The sequence below is a fragment of the Malurus melanocephalus genome, unplaced genomic scaffold (genome assembly GCF_030028575.1).
Source record: "Malurus melanocephalus ecotype Western Australia unplaced genomic scaffold, MMel_1.1 scaffold_1021, whole genome shotgun sequence".
NCBI lineage: Eukaryota > Metazoa > Chordata > Aves > Passeriformes > Maluridae > Malurus > Malurus melanocephalus.
In genome coordinates this window covers 65,031-87,782 of record NW_026624253.1, presented here as the reverse complement: position 1 = coordinate 87,782, position 22,752 = coordinate 65,031, and the positions used below count along the sequence as shown (strand labels likewise).

The window sequence follows — 22,752 nt, the reverse complement described above, 5'->3', positions numbered from 1 at the left end:
TTTTAAGCCCCTGCACCCCCATTCCCCCCAAACCAAGGGGATCACCCAGTTTCTGTTCTGTAGAGGGGAAGTGGCTCYACCCTCTCTTTATTAATCAGGATCCTTTACTTGCCTTCACCTTTCCAGTGTGAAGTTGTGAGTTAATTACCCAATAAACAGAGCAGCCACTTCCTTTAAAAAGGCAAGGTGTTTATTTTTGTAGGGAATAAAAATTCCTGTAATACAAGTGAGACTCCATGGGACAAACACTCTGAGAAAGGACACAATTCTCCTCTAGCCAAGGTCGGGTTCAAGCAGTGCAGGAACTGAACGGACCCACAGAGCCCTTGGGGCCTGTCCCAAACTGGGGTTCATCCCCCACAAATATCCCTCACCAGTGACAMAGACACAAACAGCAACAGGGACATTCCCAGGCAGCAGCACACACAGCTTTGGGGACATTCCTACAAGGATCAGGGTGGGGATGACAAGGAAATCCAGCTGTGGGATGGGATCCAGTGCTGAGTTACTCCAGTAGGACCTGCTACATTCAATAGATGGAAATTCAGAGAAATGATGGGAAAAGAGAGATCCCACAAGCCCTGGGCCCTGCCCTGCTCCTGCAGCTCCCAGTGTTAGGGGGACACATTAATTAATGTCATTAGCAAACCTGTCCTAACGAATGGCCCCACCTGGCTACCTGGTCCCAAGCATCAGCTGCCTCCTCAGCTCATTAATCAAGAGCTGGGTGATAATTAAAACATAAACAGTCAGAGCAGGTTCTTCCCCCCCAGAATGTGCATCAGGAATGGATGGAAACCAGGAATTACTGGGAGAGGTCCCTATAACAACAACCCCAGCCCTCAGCACAGAGTGGAGGGGATGGGAGGAAAACACATCTGGAATTCTCCTGGTCACTCCCAGATATCCAGCACCACATTGGGCAAAGAAATTGCTCTGGGGATGAAGGCTGCCCAAGGCCAAGTGTGCCAGGAGCTGCAGGGCACCAGTGCCTGCAACAGGAGCTCTTCCCTTCCCAATGTTTTTCCTGGGGTGCTTCAGCTTTGGGGCTGATGGAAATAGCAGCCCCAGGGCTCCTCAACACCAGCATTCCCACTTGGAGCCCCAGAGTGGCACCTGGAGATCCTGTGGAGCTCTCTGCACCTTCAACTGCTGACAAACCCCACTCTCCACAGCTTGAGAAGCTTCCTGAAGCTTCTCAAAGCTTCCCAGCTCCCTCCAAGCCCATCTCCTTCTCCATCCCAGTCAGGGAGGCTCTGTGGAACAGAGCAGGTAGATTTTTATTCCAAGGAATTAACATGGAAAGGCAATCACTAAGCATAGGAACRGAGCAGGAGTAAATCAGACCTAAAAGCTTTCACAAACTGCTTTTTCTCATCCCTGAAGAGGCCATGAAGAGCACAATCTATGAACAACCCAATTCTTTCCCTTTTTCCCTGCAGAGCAAACAGCACCAATTGGATTTTCTCTCCCACASGTGAGGACTGCAAAGGAAAACCCAACTTAAGAAGCCACCAGAATGAAGTTCACTTTAAAGCCATTTCAAATGAAGCTCCACCAGTCCCTCTTGTGCTTCAGAGGAGGAGTTTAACACAGRATATGACAGGCCCACTCTAAGGTTACACCTGGCTGTAGCACAGGAGACACTGGGGGCAGGCAGGAAGCCATGGAATGTCCTGGTAAAGCCACAGAATGTCCTGGAGAAGCAGGAGGAGCTCCACAAAAGGGAGAGTTTTACACAACCAGATCCCATTTGCAGCAAACCAGATCCCTCCTCCCTCCCAGTTCCCCCAGTCACAGAATCCAAACGGAAAGAAGCTGCACTGCTCACTTGATAGGTCAGAATAAAAGCAAGATTTGTGACTTCACAAAGCAGGGATGCTCCCCTAGGAATAACAAGTTGCAGTAACAACAGCAGATTGCCAAATAACAGCTCCTCCATTCCTCCCAGGAGCAGAGAATCCAGTCCCTGCTGCCAGGACACTCCAGGAGCAGGGAATGCAGCTTTTCTGGGAAGCAGATCCCACCTGAGCTCAGGACACCGCAGTGCCATGAACAGCTCCTCATTTTTGCTCTTCAAACAACCCAGAGGTGCTATCAAACCCAAACAGCTTCTTGTTCATTGATTCTCAAATTCTGAGCTCGTGGAAAGGGAAGAAACCCYGGAATCATCTCCAGCTCCTGTATTACAGCACCAGCATGAAACTTTGCCTGAGCCTGCACACATGGAATGCAAGAGGGTCACAGAGACATCAATTTTGGGGTCTGGCTCTGTTTTGCCACCCATTGTTTTGTCACTGGGGTTAAAAGCARCGAGATTGCTCCAAGCTTACACTGCTTTCAGTTTCTGAGTAACCTGGTGGTGGTTACACACATGTGGAGGAACGCTGGAGCCTTGTGGAAATAGCAGTTTCAGGAATAAGGGAAGATTATTAAGCTCYTCCCATGGCCATTCCAAAGACAAGGCAACATCTAAACATTTACAGAAGCCTTCTGCAAAGCTGGATTTAYACAATAATTAACCCTGGCATGTTTAAATCCTTCAGCAGTCAGTCAAAATCCTCTTCAGTTCTGTATCTCTAATGAAAATTAGAGAATATATTAAAGGTATTAAAAGAACTGATGATCCATAGAACAATTGGTCCTAAAAAGTGCCTGTCTTGGTCTTACGTCTCATTTTCTCTCAGAATTTGGGGATGTTACCCTCCACCCCTTGGAAAGGAAGGACAGGGCTGATTCATCAATCACCTGGGTCAGTATTCCAAACAATCAGAAAATTGATTTTTAATCAATCACCCCTCGTAGCTCCCACTGCTTCCTTCACAACAACTCTATTTAAGAATGACAAACCATCAATATTAAAAAGCTTCCTCTTTGCCATTCCAGGCAATGGAGAAACTCCATGTTCTGCTTTCCCTCGGGTCTTTTGATGTGCTAATAAAATAGATATTTTCTTACCCAAAATGAGCCAAATGAGCAGCAAACCAGATCCCTCCTCCCTCCCAGTTCCAAATGAGTTTTGGTTGGTTTTTGGATACTGGAGCTACCCAGTGATTTCACCACGGATTAGAAGCACAGCTATTGCATTTTCTGGTTTTACAATGGAATGGTTCTGCTTCTCCTGGAGACTGGGAAACTCAAATATTTGCAGTTGGCTTCCAAACTTTATAAAGGAGAAAAACTGATTTGAAAACTTCATGGCAGCACTCAATTTAAACAACAGATTGAAAAGAGAGCAGAGAAGCATCCTGAACAAAGCTGCACGGGGGATGTTCTGTGCAATCCTGCACAGAGCAAGGACAGTGGCGCAGCTTTCGGGGTGTGGTTTGGAATATCCAACCCCCCGGGCCACACCATGAGCTCAGAAATGGCCTTGATAAGCAGCACCCAGGAGCTTATCAGGAACACTGGCTGCTGCCAGGACTGGAGATCAAACTCCTGCCTTACACCAGTAGCTCTACAATCGTTTTTTTCTTGCCTTAGTAACAAGCCAAGGGGAACATTTTTGTTATTGACCTTTCCAAGGAWGATACTGACCCAAATTACAGCCAGGCTGGAAAATGGGTCTGACTAAAACAAACTCTCTCACGGCTCTGTAAACAGGGAGCTGGAAGGGAATTTTTCCCAGGGACACACCTGGACCTGCTCCTTAGGGCTGTGCCAGAGCCAATGGGCCAGGCATGCTGCTCTCCTGAATTCTGGAGTACTTTAGATGTGTAAGTTCAGCCTCTAATGGAGTTCCTGTTGTGCTGGAACCCTTGTTCCATTCCTTCCCTATTGATTCATTGCTGTTAAGCTTAACTGCTGCTGCTGATTCTCTGATTCTAGGAAACCCTTAGGCCTCAACTCTTGGTATTTCAAGGGCTCAGTTTGGCAGGTTGATSCACTCTGCACCTCGTGGGTCTCCTTTATTCCTTTTCATCCTGACCCTTTTTCCATCCCCAGCCTGCACACTGGTTGATTTCAGTTTTAGATTGCTTCACTTTTTAATTTCATTTTCTCTGTGTGCTTTAACCAGCTAATAAGTAACAGAGTGAGCCCTGCCAATGAATTTGGCCAGTTTTTTATATGAAATCTGCTTTTGCTGCTGCTGCCTCTCCCAAGGATTCTCTGGATGACCTTCAAACACTYATTTGTGACACCCAGTCCCTGGGGAGGGAAATCCTTGCTTCTGCTTTGTTTCTTACACAGTTCATTGCCATGAGAGATACTGTTCATGAGACAGACAAAGCATCTCTAGTTCCAGGAATCTGAACATTCCTTAGAATCACTCAGCAAATGATTTAATCATTTTAGGCCCCATTTCAGTAACAGAGCACAGCCCATCTGTAACTGCTGCCTCATCAGTGATTTCAGCTTAGAACAGAGTTACGCTCTTGCTTCAGATTAACCAAGATCATAAAATAAGAGAGAAAAGTAGCACATAAATGTTCTCCTGTCTTTCCTCATTTCTAATCCTCCCTCTTATCCCAAATTTTCTAATCCTCCCTCTTATCCCAAATCCATGTGTTCCAGGCTGGCTCTGTGACTTGCTGCACTACCATCAGTAAAGGAGGTCCATAAAAGCTCATTCTTCAAGAGGTCAGCTTGGAAAGAAGCTACTGAACTCAGGGGGTCAGCAAAAACCCTGGAGAAGCTGCAGCGGGTGAAAACCTCCTCAAAAACACRGACTACAGAGAGGACTCAACACTACACTCCAAACTCCAACAGCACAAACAGCAATGGCCCGGCTGGACACTGACACAGTCTCAGAAAAGGCACAGGGGTTTGGTTTTGTGTAACAAATATGCATAGGAGACAAAACATGGATCAGTTCTGCTACAAGGCAAGGGTCCATGCAGAGATTCATTCACAGCTAAGAAAGGTTCAGGGGTTTTTTTTTATCATTTGAAGATGGGCTGGACTTTTTTCTCGTTTTAAGATGACCTTGGACCACTACTGAGAACAGAGGGATTTGCATCCTTCCCCCTGCAGTTACAAACACTGCCCAACTCCTCGTGGAATTGGCCAAGATTTCTTCCAGCCATGCACCTCAGAAATACACGTGTTCCCACGGAAAGCCCCAGGTTCACAGAATGCCAGGCAGCCCCCCGGGCAGCTCTGCATCGTCTGAGCTGCAGGAGATGTGTCCCCAAGGCAGCCTGCTCCCCCAGCTCTGCACACCCCTACTCACACCCAGCTGCAAACGGGGGCTGCAGCAGCTCCCACCAGAGCTTCAGCCAGCAATTCCCAGAGCTCATCCCTGGTGCTGAGCCTTCCCATCCTCTGCAGAGGTGTCGAGCTTGTGCAGATCCCGGTGCTGGGATGGGCTCTCCTTGTGCTTCTGGTGCCCCAGGGAGGGGCCATTGCTCAGCCCAGGAGCTGCTCCCTCTCCACAGTCCTGGCGAGGGCCTTTGGCAGCAGCAGGTCCTGCCTTAGATGAGGAGCAGCCTTCACTGGGCAAGGGGCCATCGAAGAAAGGCAGTTTCTGCACAAACAGAAAGGCATAAAACCAAATCATTAACAGTCAGATGGCAGAGATGGACAAAACTCATCTGTGCCAGGGCCCCTCTGCCAGCTCTGCATTCCAGCACTGAAGTACCTGGACACAGATCCAGCCATGTCCAAAAAAAAACATCAGAAACACCTGGACACAGATCAAACCATGTCCAAAACATCAGAAATACCTGGACACAGATCCAGCCACGTCCAAAACATCAGAAATACCTGGACACAGATCCAGCCACGTCCAAAACATCAGAAATACCTGGACACAGATCCAGCCATGTCCAAAACATCAGAAACACCTGGACACAGATCCAGCCATGTCCAAAACATCAGAAACACCTGGACACAGATCCAGCCAYGTCCAAAACATCAGAARYACCTGGACACAGATCCAGCCATGTCCAAAACATCAGAARYACYTGGACACAGATCCAGCCATGTCCAAAACAAACTTCAGAAACACCTGGACACAGATCCTCTCATGTCCAATACAAACCTCGTGTTTAATTAATAAAGCTGAAGATTTCAGCATTCACAGTGACCTAGCAAAGGACACTAACAGTGTTCTCACTGGTGCATTTCAGATTCTGTATTTTAATTTGTTTGGCAATGTTTGGGGTTGTTAACACTCACTGCAAGCAGAGCTTTGTYGTTTACCCCCTCACTCTGACCGGCTGGTTGGAACAACTTTCCAGTGCCAACGTTTGATCCCAGTTACACTTTCCCAACCCAGCAGGTGCTGTGAACCCCTTTGTGCCTCACGTTTTCCAGCTCRGATGCGTTGTCCTCCAGTGTCACCTTCTGGCTCATGCAGCTCAGCAGCTTATCCAGCACRCACTGCTTTGGGTGCATCCCCTTGTCGAAGCGATTGTACATCCCACACCAGAACCTCAGCAACAGGGGAAAAATGGGAATTAGGCTCAGGGGTATGCTGCTGCCAACAAACTAGATGCTGGTTAATATTTTCAATAAATTGAGATAAGGAATTGATTWWAAAAWMYKSCMMMRCCTYGGATTATAAAATTCAGTAGCAATGTGCAAATTTCCTTCACGTTAAAACACCTGGCAGYAGATATTAGAGTAGGATGAAAATACACTTTAATAACTGATTTCCATCTTCCAGCTCATACTCCAGCCCTTGGTTTGTCCAACCTCCCAACTTTTACTTGCACATTTTCATCCCYCCTCCCTCTCAGCAGGGCCCAGGAGTGAGGCAGAAACAAAACAAAATTCCCCAGATCTGTTGGAACACCCTGGGCAATGGAACAGACCTGGCAACCAGAACCTCCTCTGGGAAAAGCCCTGAACTGGGGTGCCAAAATTCCTGCTTGAAAGRCTTCCTTAATATACATTAAAAGGGAGGAAAAGAGGAACTTTTTCAAACACTTRAATGTGACAGAGCAAGCAGTCAGGGGGTTGTGTGTGGTTCTGTTSAAGTTCTGCTTTTCCTTGCCTTACTCCACCCTCTTTCTCAACACCGAATTAAAARTATTATTTTAAATTACAGCAGCTGAATTTATTTAACCTTTGCACTGCTCGTCTCAGTTTATGGCAGAAGAATGGAGGGGAAAGGTAAAATAAACAAGCTAATCAGTGCAAAYTTATTTGAATTAAACTCGAGTTATCAATCTACATTACAATGAAAGAAAAATCGCCATCCTTCCCCTTCTTAACTGAGCAACTTACTGGAAACTGAAAGGTAGAGTGTTTGGTTGGAGCTCTTTRTAAGCTGTGAATCCTCTGTACAAAGGATTTCTCAACTCCTGCTTTCTCTGTAAGAGGAAAGGCCACAGAGAATGGGTCTTCTCAAAGATTCTGTCAAGTACAARGAACATCTGATCACTAAAAGAAGCAGCAAGTGCATTGATAACTGCAGCTGTTTGGAGCAGAATTCGATTAAGGGAGCTAAGAATTATTTTTATGCTGGATCTGATTGATTTCATACACACAAGATACATCACTGAGGAATTAAAATGGACACTATCCTGTCCAGAAAGGAAATCTGCAAGTTATTACTGGGATCCAAACKAAACCAGCTTCTCTTGGGATATAATCAATTTATTCTTTTCTCACATTGTAGAATACAACGATCAATCAAGACAATGTTACCCTAATTTCCAATTCCATAAACCCCACAGAACCTGCCCYTTTTCTGACATTGCAGGTGATTTCTGGCCTGGTGGCTCCCCAAACCCCAGCTCACCTGAGCTCCTCGCGCTCCTTGTGGCAGGTGCCCAGGAAGTTGCCAAACTGGCAGGAATAGACATGGTCRTGGATTTCCAGCAGGAAGCGCTCGTTGAACTCGAAGGAGCAGGGGAACTGCTGCATGAGCTGCCACACACACTCCACAAACTGGGTGAACACAGGGGACACTTCTTTGGGGTCCCCATCCAGGTGGCCACACCTGGAGAGATGCAAAAAACAGGGTTAAATCCTCTGGCAYCCAACACAAAACATCCCCTCACCATTAAACAGGTGGAAGTTTTCTTCCAGGTCAAGTTAATGTTTTGAATTTGGGAAGTCTTGAAAAAGTGGCTGAGATCTTCTTCCAGGAGATGATTGCAAGAGAATTAACAGGTCTTGTTGGAGCATTAGGGATGGAACCCCAGGGTGRGGTCACCATGGAAGTGTTMAAGAAATGTGTGGATGTGGCACTTGGGGACCTGGGTTAGTGGTGGTGTTGGAATGATCTTGGAAGCCTTTTCCAACCTKAAMGATTCTGTGATTCCATGATTAGAACTCCTCARATAATACAATTTTGCAGGTAGGAAAACACCCAGAATTCAAACTATCATTTTGTAAAGCAATAAAAACAGAACGATGAAAAGCCTTAGCAGATCCTGACTTTAAGTCATCAAAACCAGCATTTTCCAAATGTTTTCTCCTTTTCATTTCAATTTGTCACGGGAACCCCTAAACCTGAAAACAGTTTTGGTTTCACAGTCACTTCCAAAAGGGAACGTGCTCCTCTCACCTGTGTGAGAACTTGTGGCCCATTGCAATCCACTCCTTTTCTATCAGGACCTGCAGGTTCAAAACAGGGATTAAGGAAAGAGCATTACTTTGGTTAAAAAAGCAAAATGAAGCCTTTGATGTTGAAGCTTAAAAAGCTGACAGCCTGCTGCCCCTATTGCTTTAAACACATCCCCAGAAATCAATGGAAGCAGGAATTGTGATTTATAGATTACCCAGTTACCAAGGCAATAGCACTGCTGGAATCAGAACTCATTTCAAARGTATCATTTTCAGGGAGTAACTATGTTGTTAAAATCATAATATATAAATACATTGAGCTCAAAGAATTAACAGCTTAATATTACACTTTGCTATTTAATTTGGAAAAAATATTGTGATATTCAGTAAATGGAATAAAATGTTTAACACACAAATAAGAATACGTAAGAAGYACAATACAGCTGTGTATTGAGGAGCTGAGGATGAAATCAGAACTATATGGCATTTTTTCTTTTAAACAGATCCCTATAGTTATAGGAAATAAGAAAGAAGCAGTGTTTYCCCTACAGATGTCTCACAAGGAACCACATGACTGATTATTGCATCCATTTTTACTGTGCTGGATCATATCTTAAGATAATTCCTGGTATCATGATCCRGATTAAGGAAAGGAAGGCAGAAACTCATGACAGGGTTCATAGAAAACCTAATTTATATTGCTTTTAAAATTTATATTGCTCCATTACTTGCACTCCTAAATGACGAATTCATTTAGGAATAACCYGTCAGAGGACTTGTGGCTGACAAACCATTGTCTCAGAGGACAGACAAGGATGTGTCTGTGTGTCATTGCTCCTGCTCCCAAGGAAAATCCCAGCTCTCAGCTCATGCAGAATTGTTYAGAGACAAAGCCTGGGCAGATGCTTCATGTGCTGATGGAACTTTAACTGTTAAAAGGCTGCAGTATAATCCAGAAACAAAGACAGTGACAATAAAACTAGGATGGAATGCAAGGAAACAGTTCTGGCACTGAAAGGCAAAATCTGCATTGTTCTGATTTCAGGGATTCTCACAGGGAACTCTCCTGAGACACAGCAGCTCTGCAGGTATTTAACAAGASATGACTGGAAAGAAACATCACAGACTGCCCTGAACTCACGCAGGCATGGCTGCAAATTAAGAAAAAGCCTGCACTAGGTGAAAACAGCCAAATTAAAGTGAAATGGCTTAAAATAGATGTGAGATGATGCAGATTTGATTGTTCTGTGCATGGCTGAATTCACCCAATTTCCAATCCCAGCTGATAAGAGAACTCCAKGACAAACTCCACCAGTTTTTGGTGGATTGCTGCCAGAGCTGCATCTCTTCCTGAAATCTCTCATTAGTGGCTCCCATATAGGCATGGCAGGAAACAAGGATTTGGGAACTGTCAATCGGCTGCTGCTGTGCTGTTCGGAGCAATTACAGCTCGTTACAGATTCCAAGCTGCTTTATATAGGTCACCTAGTGCTCATCCCAGGAAATGGCCTCAACCACACATTAGGGCTTGTTTCCAGGGGAATTCCAGCTTGTCCTTACCATGAAGCCTTTGAAGGTCCTGTAGAAGGGGTCCAGGAGGAGGCTGGCCAGGGAGCAGACCTGGGCCGTGCGGTCCCAGCCGTCGGAGCAGTGCACCAGCACGCTGGCCCTCTCCTCCCTCACAGCCTGCCAGGGACACACAGTGCTCAGTTAAATGCTGTCCCTCCACCTGCATCCACCTCAAACCCCAGGGGATTATTTGGTATCTCTCATCTGGCCCATGGAAATGCACCATTCCATCAAGAGAAGTCCCAGCTAGAACAAAGTGCTKCAGCAGGCTGGTAAGAAACTGCCCCTGGGATCTCAAATCCCTCTGGAAGGCCAAGGATTCCCAGGCTCTTCCTCTGAGGAAAAATCTGGTGGATGAGTAAAGAATAATAGTTGGACACCCAGGAATTAGGAACTTTAGGATAAATAGAAGAATTGAWCCCAACTTCCCCCCATCCCATCATCTTTTGCCCTTTAGGGCAGAAGAGAAACAGAAAAGTTTAGGGGGAGAACAGAGGAGTTTCACATGGGGAAACTGAGAGAGAAAACCAAAACTTACGACTCACTACTCTCACCACATATTTCCCACACRCCCTTTACTATTCCTTAGTGACTCTCCTCCTTCTGCCTGATCCACAAAGCCACAGAAATGTGGACTGTGTCGAATAATCCAAATTACTTGTACACATCACATAAAACCAGGGGAAAACCAACTGCTCCAAACAATCCCTCAACTAAAGCAGAGTAGTGGATGAATAACAAGCACAGGGTCAGGAGCTGTTTGCCCTGCTATACAGAAATGCTTACAAAGGTCATTTATTCACACTCTGTGACTTTATGTGTTTCAAATGAGCTTTAATAAAGCTCTGTCACAATACAGGACAAATGACAAGATACCAACCCCTCCAMTGTCACAGCAGCTGAAGGACCCACTTACGTTCTCCAACATTTTTGGAGAGCTGAGACCAACCTGGACATCACCTTCTCCCCAGAAACAGCTTCCCAGCCTTGCAGCAGTCCCTAACACACCAGGAGGCATTTCTGAATTCCCCTGCAGCTGGAGAGCAGCTTTACCTTGGCCAGGAAGACCCCAGCATCCATCACAGCCTTGATGTGCCGTAACCAGCCYGAGTTCTCCAGCCCCGTGAGGAAATCACTCATGGAGGGGGACTTCATCTCACACACTGGGAACAGACACAGAGGAATGAGCTGATAACCCAGGAACCACATCTCTGGCASCTCCTCATTACCTCTCCTAAAATTTTAAGTGCTTGAAGCAATATCCTGTCTAAAGGACACAAAATACTGGTTGCATGGTTAAAATTCATAACTAAAAAATTGCTGGTTGTGGGAGAACTTGAGGCTCTGGAAATTTCCTCCAGCTCTTTGTTTAAAGGGTAACTCATTATTTATTCAGCTGTGTTTTTTCCAACAGTGAGCTGTTGCTTCACTCTAAATCACCATCACATCTACAACCACTCACTCACTTCACAGGGATGTGAAGTTATTTTTCTCTCTAATTTAGAGACAGAAATAACAAGTYTAACCTTGAAGGCAACTCAACTGCTCTAATGAAACGCAGCACAGAAAATACTGAGAGTAATAAAGTTCAGAAAGAGTCCATAAGCCCCAGTGAATGAGATTTTATTGCTGTTGGAGGAGAACATGGGAGCAAACAAGTATTTATYCTGCCTCTTCTTCCACCACCAAACAAATCTGCCAGGAAGAGGCAATTGAGGACTCAGAGTTGTGATCAGGCCACTCYTTTGGATGGGAACAGCCCGATTTTGGTCTAAAGTCACCATGGATCCTGCAGGACCACCTGGGAGCATCAATTACTCAACTYTTTTGAAGCAAGGTCAGCACTGTGGTGGTCACTAAAATATTAAACTCCAATTYTGGATGACAGCACCTGAACTGCATCATAGAAAACAAAGTACAGGCACCAAGCAGAAGGATTTGCAGCATCTCCTCTGCCCCATTCCACATCAGCACAAGGAATATCAGCACAAGGAATACCAGCACAAGGAATACCAGCAGGGCTGGAAACCACAGAGCAGAGTGAGGGTTTGATCCAAGCTCTGTCAGCACCTTTATGGAACTCCTCCAAAACTATGCCAGTGAAGCTCTGGGCTTGATTCCCCTCTTGATCCCCAATGCTCAGGTGTTTCTTTTACCCTGYTTTGCATTTTTCTCTATGATCACASTGAGCTTAATTACTTTGCATTTTAATATATTTATGTATTAAAACATTAATAAAGAAGTTTATTTAAAGAAATCAGAAATAAATGAAAAATAAAAGAAAAATGTATATATGAGATTCAAGGCTTTGGAAGATCATGCCAAAATTGTATTTCAACTCAGAAATGCTGTTAAAYCCTGAAATATTCCAAATACAGCAAACCCCAAAAAGTATTTCTTGAATAACCTCTGTTGGCTTTCTTTCAATAGGTCATGAAGCAACCATGAGAGAATCTTAGGTGTAAAACGGAACATTAACCTTTTCCTATTAATTTGGCACATTAATTAAGGAGTATTTTTCATACCAATTGCTAGTTTTGAACCACTATAAAACCAAGCATAAGGACAAATAAATCTCAAACARGGAAGCATTTTAACAGCATTAATACTTTCAACCACTTCAGTGCAGCAAACAAAGCCAAATGSTGGCTTTGCTTCCATCAGAACACACTTTGTGCATGGAGCATTTGGATATTCAGCAGAAGGCTCTCTCGAGGAGGGGTAAAAAAGACAAACCCCCCAAAAGGCTGTACCCACCTTCCAGCAGCTTCTGCAGGCTGCTCCTCATCACATGGATGTTCTCGATGCCAATGAATTTAAAACGAATGTTTTCATAATTATCTTCATTCTCATAGCCCTTCCCAGCAGCTCTGTTGGCCATGGCATTCAACTGACAAATTCAAGGGAACAGGAACAGGAGAGAAAAGAAAGAGAAAATCACAACGAAATTCAGAGAAGCTGTTTTGCAAGTATTTATTTTTTTTTATTTTTTAAATCTACCAGAAAATGTACTGGACAAAGCTGTTGCTCAGCTGTTCTTCCCCACTTCCCAGAGGTTGTTTCAYTAAAATTATTCCACTTCATTAATCAGAGGTTCATTAAGACCCTACTTTGGGTAGTATCAATCCCCAATTTCTGCTGCCATCAGACATACTGAGCCTGCCCTAAGTGTGAAGTTCCCTAAGGAAATTCAGAGCAGCACACGAAAGGAGGAAAGTCATTTTTAACAGGGACATACATACATGRTGGTACAGAAATAGTAAGAGAATTCCCAATCTTTTCACAGACATACATGCACAGAGGAAATAAAGCCACCTGAGGGAAACATAGAAACATTCAAGTTGAGCAGGAAAAATACAGCAACTGCAGAAAAGAAGAAGAAAAGAAGCCAGTTGTTCTAATAATCCTCCCTAAACCAGCTCAAGAGCTACCAGGACATCTTTGGTGGGGACAGAGAACAGAGCAGCTCAACCCCTCCATACAAATTTGAGAGATTTACCTCCATGGAGAGGAGAGAACAGCCAGATATGGTACAGACASCTTTAGAACTGTTAAATAACCCTAGTTCTGCCAGAGTGTGACAGGTTGGGTTAGAAGGAAAAGCGTCACAAATTATAAATTCTCCCTTTGTCTCCAAATGGATTTGATGGATTTCAGTGGCACAGCTTTGACATTGGAGGCTGTCTGTACCCAAAGAACATGCAGTGCCTGCTATAAATGCATATATCTTTGCAAAATAGGGGATCTCTAGGAAATGGTRTACTAAAAGCCAGCATGCACACTGGAACAAGATCCTTAATTTCCCAAAACGACCTTTTCTTTCTTGCCCTTGCCATGGTTTAATAAAATCTGTAGTTTATATAAAATAACTGCAAGATCTGAACAGTGAAGCAGATTTGCAGAAAACTGCATTTTCAAATAATCACAGCACTTTTAAATCTTTGCRTAATTAATTGTGTGCTATGAAAACCCTTGTGTTTTAATTGGCTTCCACCAACATTCCCAATCCATATGTTTACAAGAGAATCATTGGAATTCGTTTCTAAACTCAGTTTCTCAAGGTGACAGCCATTAGAGGTTTCAGTTTGCAAATATTTCTTCAATATCCTCTCACATAAACCCCTCAGCTCTCAAGTTCCAGCCCCAAACAGCAGCTACAAACCAGAAGAGCTGAGTTGTATTAAACTTCATCAAGAGAACATTGTGAATGTTATTTTGAAAAGGCAAAAAAAAGGGGAGGGACTGCTTTTCCCAGCCCTACTTCCTCCCAGGTTTGCCAATAAAAGCACTTCAGTCTCATGGAACTGAATCCCGAGGCTTCTCTCCAACTCCACGCATTTAAGGCTCTGCAGGAAAACCCTTCACTGTCCCAGCCAGGTTCACAACTGCCAGCTCCATCAGGGCATCTTGAACACAAACCTCAACCCAGGATACCCCAGAGGGCCAAATCCTCAGGAGCATTTCATATCCCAGTTTTATACCCCAAACCAGGAGCCTGATCCCCCATCCCTGACGTAGGACAGACCCAGCACTGGCAGAATTGTGACAGAACAAACTGGAAACAGCACCATTAATTCAGAAACGAGCTTTAAAAGCAGCCCCRACCCCGTGGAGGTACCTTTGGCCTTGTGTCTACAACATACATGAAGGGGCTGCCRGGGTTGGCCTCTCGGATGGCCTGGAGCATCTGCTCGTCCTCCAGGCAGCGCGCGCTGAACCCGGCCAGGGGCTGGCTGCAGCGGCACAGGGCAGCCTGCAACACACACACAACAGACCTCTCACAGACCCTTCATGCCCCAAAACAACACCAAGGTCACAGTGTGAACTGTCCTGTGTTCCCTTTCTGAACAACCGCTGCTTAGGGGGACACACAGAAATGCTGCTGGGTCATTTCACAAAACAAGAAGGTTGGGAAGTGGACGTGGTGAGGATGAGGAGGCTCAAGCTGAGCTCTGCCTGATGGTCACTGTCCCAAGTGTCAGCAGCTCATAGGATGTCAGTGCCCTGAAGGGTTTGGGTTGGAAGGGACCTTAAAAATATCTCATCCCACCCCCTGCCATGGCAGGGACACCTTCCACCATCTCAGGGTCCTCCAGCCTGKCCTTGGAGATCTCCAGGGATCCAGGGGCAGCCAAAGCTTCTCTGGGCACCCTGTGCCAGGGCCTCCCCACYCTCCCAGGGAAGGATTCCTTCCCAATATCCCATCYAYCCCTGCCCTCTGGCAGTTTAATACCATTCCCYCTTGCCCTGTCACTGTGCTCATATAAATATCCCTCTCCCTCCTTTCCATCAGCCTCCTGAAGGTACTGGAAGGCAGCAATTTCTCATGTTTTCCATTTGTTTTCTATTTCCAAACCATTCTTTTGAGTTTTCCTTATTAGTTGCTGCTGTTSCACACTGACAGCAGCACTGGGTATATTTTAAGGAAATTTGATTAGTTTCCAGCACAACTCCAGGCAGTGCCCAGGTCAAGACAAGCTTCCTCAGGAAAACAACAATTTGGCTGCGACAGAATTTTCCTAACATCAGCATCTGAAACACTGCTGAGGCAGCAAAGTTACAAATTTACATTCTGGTCTTCAGTGGAAAAAAAATGAAATCTTCACATATTCTGAGCTAGTGGGGATTTATTTCAGGGTGGTTCCTCCTCTTCAATACTAAGAAAATTCAGCCAAGTCAACATATRACTTGATAAAACATTAATCAATACAGATAAACAGAAGATTAAAAACCCCACGCCAGAAGGAATTGCCAAAAGATGATTAAGAAAAAATTCCCAACAGGAAGCTTGGAAAGTTTGTCCTTTTTGCACAGCTCTTGCTGCATTCCCAGTGTTTGCCTTTAGCTCATTCTGTGACTCCGAACAAAGGCCATTCAGTGAAGCACAGCTCTGAAAGGCCTCAAATCTAATAATTATCTTATTCTTTCATTAGAAGGGAACTGGACAGAAAGGGGAACCCTTCCTCCCCCACAAGGCAACAGGCACTGAAGCACTTACATTGTTTTCCTTACACAAGTAAGAAAGCACCGGAATCCGCCCTCGGCTCCTGAACCTGGAACTTCCCATCACCACTGCCTTGGTGGCAGCTCGAGGCACTACGATTTCAGGGGGGTATGTGCTGCAAACCTGAGGGAGAAGAGAGGAAAAAACCCAAATATTRCTACTGAACATTTCAAAATTAATGAAAAATTATCTTTAGCTTATTAGGTTATGAGGCATTCAGGAAAACAATGCGAGTTTGGGTTGGAAGGGACTTTAAAAGCTCATCTCATTCCAYCTCCTGTCATAGGCAGGGACACCTTCCACTATACCAAGGTGCTCCAACCTGGCYTYRGACMCTKCCAGGGATCCAGGGGCAGCCMCAGCTTCTCTGGGCACCCTGTGCCAGGGCCYSCCCACCCTCMSAGGGAASRATTCCTTCTCACAATAAGAGAGTTCTAGAACAACTATATTTTAAAAGTTCTCTCTAAATCTTATGCAGSTTAAAAGGCATTTCCAGCACTCAGGTGGCACCCTCAGAGAGCAGCTTTACCCATCCTCCTCAAACAAGCGGAGTCTTTTCAGCATGGACTTCACACATAAGCTGCTCTCCACATCTGGCTTTACATCAGGCTTGACAATTTTAAAACAYGGGCTGGAAATCCTGAGGAAATTCTAAAGCACTAGCAAGCAAAGCCTCACAGTGATTAATGGTTTGAGATGGCCACATTCAGGTGCCCTGATCAGCTACTGGAAACAGCAGCTCTCACATCAGATCTCAATCCAGGCCCCCACAGGCACAGGCAGGTATCATCAACAGTCACYTCTGACAGCACAGGCTTGTCTTTCTTCAACTCAAAGCTTAAAGTAAAGAAAGCCCCSAGGAGAAAGGAGTGGAGAGCCAGGGGAAGGTTTCAGGTTTATGAATATGTTGGTGCCTTCCTTGGAGTTGCTTGATTTAGCTTTTCACCAGTCAGGCCTGACTGTACAGAGCCTCAGAGGAAATAAAAAGTGGAAATAATGTGGAGCAGGAGTTTGAACAAGCTTGCTGACAAATGCTTTTGTTTAATGTTGTTTAGATCCACCCGGCCTTTCAGGGAAAATAACAGCAGCAGCCAGTTCAGATTGAAATGACGGAGAGCCCTGAGACAGCAGAAGATCCAACTGAGGAAGCAAAGAAAGGTCTGTTTCCCACTGCTGTTTTTTCCTTCCTTCCTTCCTTCCTTCCCTAGTCCCTCTCCACTCTGCCTCACTCCCCACCAATCCAAACTGCTGCCATTTCCTTCTCTCCCCCACATCTGTCACCAGCCAGGTGGAACAGACTTTGCAAAGACCAAAAGCAGCCAAGGGTACTTGAGACTTTGCCTAACAGATGGTTTGACATTTCTGCAGCAAAACAAGGCTCTGGTTCCCTGTCAGGGGGATCAAAGCACAACAAGGTGCCTCTGCAACTCTCCTGGAGCATCATTATCTGCAATTCCACACAAAGATCATGTGCTTTAACTCAAACCAAGTGAGCTCCTTCCTCCCCTGAGGCAGCAGCAGGGCTGTCATTAATAACAGCAAGGAGATAGTGCATGAAATGGCTCGTTTGGGCAGGAATTACCTCATAGTCCTTGTTAATGTCCGTTATTTCCCAGTAGTCRTTGGGAATTCCCATGCGCTGGTAATCCAGTTTCAAATCAATCAGTTTCCATCCGATTTCCCGGTTCTCTTTGGACATTTTAGGATTGTAAGAGAAAGCATAAAGTTCTTCGGGTTTCACTGACGAGAAAGAAAAAAATGAATGTTAGAGATGCAAAGACATCCAGAGAGGCCAAAACTTCTGAAAATCAATAATTGAGTGCTACAGAGGAATATTTGAGGTATTTAAAACTTCTCAACCTCAYATTTAATAGGGTTTTGGTTGGGTTAGTACCAAGTGCTGACAATTCATCCTGAAATCCTCAGAAACTTCCAATTCTCAGTTCCCACATGCAGGGAGATACACTAATTCTAACAAAGTTTTAGCCCAACCTGGAAGAAGAAATTTTTCCTGAATAAACTATTTCCTCCTAAATTCACTGCAATAAGCATGTTCAATGAGATTTATATCATAACCATTAATTCACACATGAAAACATGGATTAAAATATCCGTGTTCTGTGAGGAGTTCAGACACCAGCTCCTGCACACCTATAAGGTCATTGCTCAACAACAAATTCTGAGCCTGGAAAATTTGAGGGATGTCTGGAATATTGCAGTGAGCCCAGCAAAGGCTTCAGGCTGGCTCTGACAAATGCCCATTTACCATCCCAATCTCCTTCCCTCTCTTCACAAAATGCAAATCCATCCAATAACTCATGCAGCTGATTCCCCAGGCAGCTCYAGAGACAGAGGGAAACCTGTCAGAGGCAGATAAAGCAGCTGGTTACTGGGCAGGTGACCCAAAGCTTTCCATTCCACGTGTGTACATCATCAATAATGATGTGCTSTGCCAAAAATCCGTGAAGGGAACACACATAGAGTCATTAAAAAATGGAAAAAAAAAAAAAAGGCACTGTTGAAATCCAGAAGTAGAAGAAAAGCTGCAGCATTTACAGAGTTAAGCAGAGAACAAAGGAAGCTGGTGTGAGCCCCTGTAGTGACACCTCCCACGCTTTAGACACTATCTAAACCTTTAATTTTCAAACCTCAAAGAGCAGTGACAGCTTTTAAATGGTAACACCACAAACMACACAAACTGCCAGCTACAGCATCAAGTGAGAACTTCAGAACTAAGGAAACTCCAAAGAGCACAAGGGGGATGCTGGGAATAGAYAATTACAAATCTCCAAACTCAGCAAACCCCATTTCTCCTCCAGGATTTCCAGCCCAGTCCTGGGAGAAGGCCAGCAAGGAGCTGTCGTTAATTCCCCTCCCTCAGCCTGGTRACACCATCACAAACTGCAGTTACAAATGACATCCTTATAAGAACACAACTGCAAATACTGGTTCTAGCACCCCAAAAGCAGAGGCTGCTACAGGCAGGAGCCAGGCAGGAATTCRGTGGAATGTTGTCCTGCAAGAAGAGCCTGAAGGTTCATCCATGCTGGGATAAAAAGCTGGAGCTAGGAGAGATCACAGGCTTTTGAGGGTGTTTGGCTCACACCCTGAGAGTGACTCCAAGTCAGCACAGGGTGAAGCACAGCCTTCCTCCACAACTGAACAAACAGAGCAGCCTAAACATGTGAGTGGAAACAGAGCTAAGATGCCAATTTGTGGGATTCCAGAATTCTGGGAATGCCTGGATCAGCTGGAAAGGGCTGAACTGCACAAAGCCAACAGCTGGGTGACACAAGTGAGCAACGGTGGCCAGATTTGAGACATGAACTTTGCACAGCTCTCCAGAAGTTCCTCATGGGAGATCACCTCATTSTCACTGCCAGAGAGTCACAGAATCACAGAAAGGTTTGGGTTAGAAGAGCTCATCCAGTGCCACCCCAGCCATGGGCAGGGACACCTTCCATTCTCCCAGGCTGCTCCCAGCCCCAATGTCCAGCCTGGCCTTGGACACTGCCATGGAAACAAGGGGCAGCCACAGCTTCCCTGGGCACCCTGTGCCAGGGCCTCCCCACCSTCACAGGGAAGGATTCCTTCCCAATACCCCATCTATCCCTGCCCTCCGGCACTGGGAAGCCATTCTCCCTTGTCCTGTGACTCCAGGCTCCCATAAACAGTTTCTCTCCACCTTTCCTGTCAGCTCCCAAGATTGGGTTTAGTTTGGAAGYAAATGTCCTGCCCCACAGAGCTCAGCCTCCTGAGCCCTCCCATCACGTCTGATGGTGGAAGCTGCTTCTGATCCCATATCCTCCCTCCCAACCTCAACCACAGGGCAGCACAGCTTTCCCAGGGCTCAGCTCACAGCATTCCAAACATTCCCAGAAGAGATTTCTATCCCCAGTACCTGGCTGGGAGAGCTTGAGAAGGGAGGTGAACACATCGTGGCAGTCCCTCTCCTGCCCAATCACAAAGTGAGCCACGTGGAAATTCTTGCAGTGGATGAGCAGAGGGTACCCAGCCGTGGTCAGGGGCAGCTTCTCCACACTGGAGATGTGGTGATGGAGAATCTGCAAGACATGAAATAAATATCATTGTCACTGATAAAGCTGTGAGCAGTACAAGCAGATATGGAATTTTGGTAATACAATCAGCTATTTATGCTTCCTGTACCCAAGGAGCAGMAGAAAATGAGCTATTTATCAAATGTGATACTTATCAAACATAACAAACTGCACCCAAAACCCAGGGAACTAGCGCAGGACTGAAAAAACACAGAAGTACATAAATTACTTTCAAAGACAGATGTGCAGCCCAGTTTACCTGATGCACTTTGCTTTCCTTCCACCCCCATCTGAAATATATTCTGTCACTCACATTTCACCTTAGAATTAATAAGYTCATTTCAGTGCTAAGTCTGCACTTCTGAAAGCTGCAAATTCACGTTGAGTGATTTTGTACACTGAGTTTGAGATAGGAAATTACACAAATTTCTGCATTCCTTGAACTGACACTAATTCCATGAGCAAACTCTATAAACTCACRTTACCAATGTGCTCATTTCCTTCCAAACCAGATGTCTCTCTGAAGCAYTTGGTATAAAAATGGTATCAAAATCACTACAGCTTTGGAATTCCCACACCTGTTGATTTTGAAAAGGAGAGCAGCAACTTCCAGAAGGGGAAATGGCTTCCYASTGCCAGAGGACAGGGATGGWTGGGAAGGAATTGTTCCCTGGGAGGGTGGGCAGGCCCTGGCACAGGGTGCCCAGAGAAGCTGTGGCTGCCCCTGGATCYCTGGMAGTGTCCAAGGCCAGGCTGGACATTGGGGCTGGGAGCRGCCTGGGACAGTGGGAGGTGTCCCTGCCATGGCAGGGGGTSGAATGAGATATCTTTGAGGTCCCTTCCAACCCAAACCCTTCTGGGATTCCAAGATGATTCTATGAAAAGAAAGAAGAACTGAGCTTTAAGGAAATACCAGAGGTGGAATGGAATGATCCTTCAARTCCCTCCCACCCCAAACCATCCTGTGATACAAAGGAACTTTTCCAGGCATGTTTCTACCACTCCATACCCATGTTTCCTTCCTGACTTCAGCAGATGCATCCACGTAGATCAGGTGGGTGGCTGTCAGGTACAAGGTCCCAGTCGCTGCCTTCCTGTTYGCGTAGCGATCCAGCAGCTTCACATTTTCAACCTGCAGTAGGAACACAGGATGAAAATGCTACAGAATCCCTGAAGCTGGAAAAGCCCTCCAGGATCATCAAGTCCAACCTGTGCCCAATCCCTGACTGGTCACCCAGCTCATGTCCCGGTGTTCCTTGGACACCTCCAGGGATGGGGACTCCAAACCTCCCTAGCAGCCCCTGCCAATGCCTGACCACCCTTTCCATGCAGAAATTCCTTCAAGGCCAACTTGGATGGACAAAGTACTTAAGCACCTGTTGAACTCCATTCATTCAACTTCTAACACACAGCTCATGAAGCATGACAGAAAAAAACAAGAATTCAAGTCCCCTCCTGCAACACCAACCCAGCTTCACACCATAAACTCAAATTATTTCTCCATGAATTAAAGCCATAAAGGTTAAGCAAACAGCSAAGGTTCAGCAGCAGAAAATCCTAACAGGATTACTGGATTTGCAGCCAAGATGATCCCTGTTTGTTTGTCACTGTGCAAGGCTGCAGAAATAACAAGACAAAGAACTGCAAAGGAAAGCCTTGTCTGCGCTCAGGGTCACCAGCATGCTGCTCTGGAAGRAACAGTCCTCTCCAGGCTGACTTCCCACTGCTCATTCCCTGTCAGGAGCTACTTCTTGTAACTCACTTCCTGGCCTCCAAATGCATTTCATAAACCACAACAAGATAATTAATAAAAAACAGCTTTGAAAAACATCGGCGCAAACATAATAAAATATGGCACAACATTGGATTGATTTTCTCCTGGCCTATTTGCTGCCTAATGAAAGTAGATGGAAATTTTCTTTTGYCATTGAGCAGAAATAATGAGAAAAAAATAATTGGATGGACAATGAAAACAAATGTTTTAGCAGTAAATGACAGATTATTTCTGGGAATTGAACAGGCGAGCTTCCTTATGTTGGTCTCAAGGAAATAATGGAAAATCTCAGCAAATAAACTTGGAGCCCAGAGGCCTGGGCTCAATGTCCTCTTAGTAGGTCGTGTTTTTTCACTAAATATTACTATTAAATATAAAATTGCCCTTTTCAGGGCACTACAGACATGCAGGACCAGCAAAGCACCTCAGGGCAGGGGGTAAGGAGCATCCCCAATATCCTGGAGAATAAAACAAAATAYGGCAACCCTCACTGCAGCAAAAATAAAATTAAATTAACAACGGCTGCCTGAACAAATGCAATTCCTTTTAGGACAGCTTTTCAGACCTCCTGTTTGACTCAATTCAATAGGAAAAAAACCCCCACATTTTGCTTCACTCATTGGGACTGAGGGGAATTCTCGTGCTTTGATAGAAAGGAAATATTCCGGAATCATCCCCGAACCCCCTTGGGATCAGCCCCGCACTGAAATCCCCCTCCCCACAGGCGCCGGAGCCACGAACACCCTCAGCCCGCGGCTATAACCACCCACCCACCCCCAACGCCGAAGGCGCAAGGGACGTTCCCAGGCGGGAGAACAAAGGGAGCAAATGCCGGGACCCCCAGCAGGGTTACCTTGGGGGTGCTGATGTGCTCCATGACCGCCCGG

At 45.5% G+C, this 22,752-nt stretch overlaps 1 protein-coding gene across 1 annotated transcript; it reads right to left on the bottom strand.

The window, feature by feature from the left end:
- Positions 1-3,022: 3,022 nt before the first annotated feature.
- On the bottom strand, positions 3,023-22,746 carry LOC130585952 (myotubularin-related protein 8). Its single transcript, XM_057386640.1, has 14 exons — positions 22,719-22,746; positions 21,101-21,223; positions 19,935-20,097; positions 17,616-17,773; positions 16,028-16,156; positions 14,648-14,782; positions 12,787-12,919; positions 11,083-11,192; positions 10,021-10,146; positions 8,462-8,511; positions 7,691-7,891; positions 7,174-7,302; positions 6,250-6,376; positions 3,023-5,467 (listed from the first exon to the last, which is right to left on the bottom strand). The coding sequence occupies exons 1-14, from the start codon at positions 22,740-22,742 to the stop codon at positions 5,237-5,239; spliced, it is 1,839 nt and encodes a 612-aa protein (XP_057242623.1). The 5' UTR covers positions 22,743-22,746; the 3' UTR covers positions 3,023-5,236.
- Between the last annotated feature and the right edge of the window lie 6 nt (positions 22,747-22,752).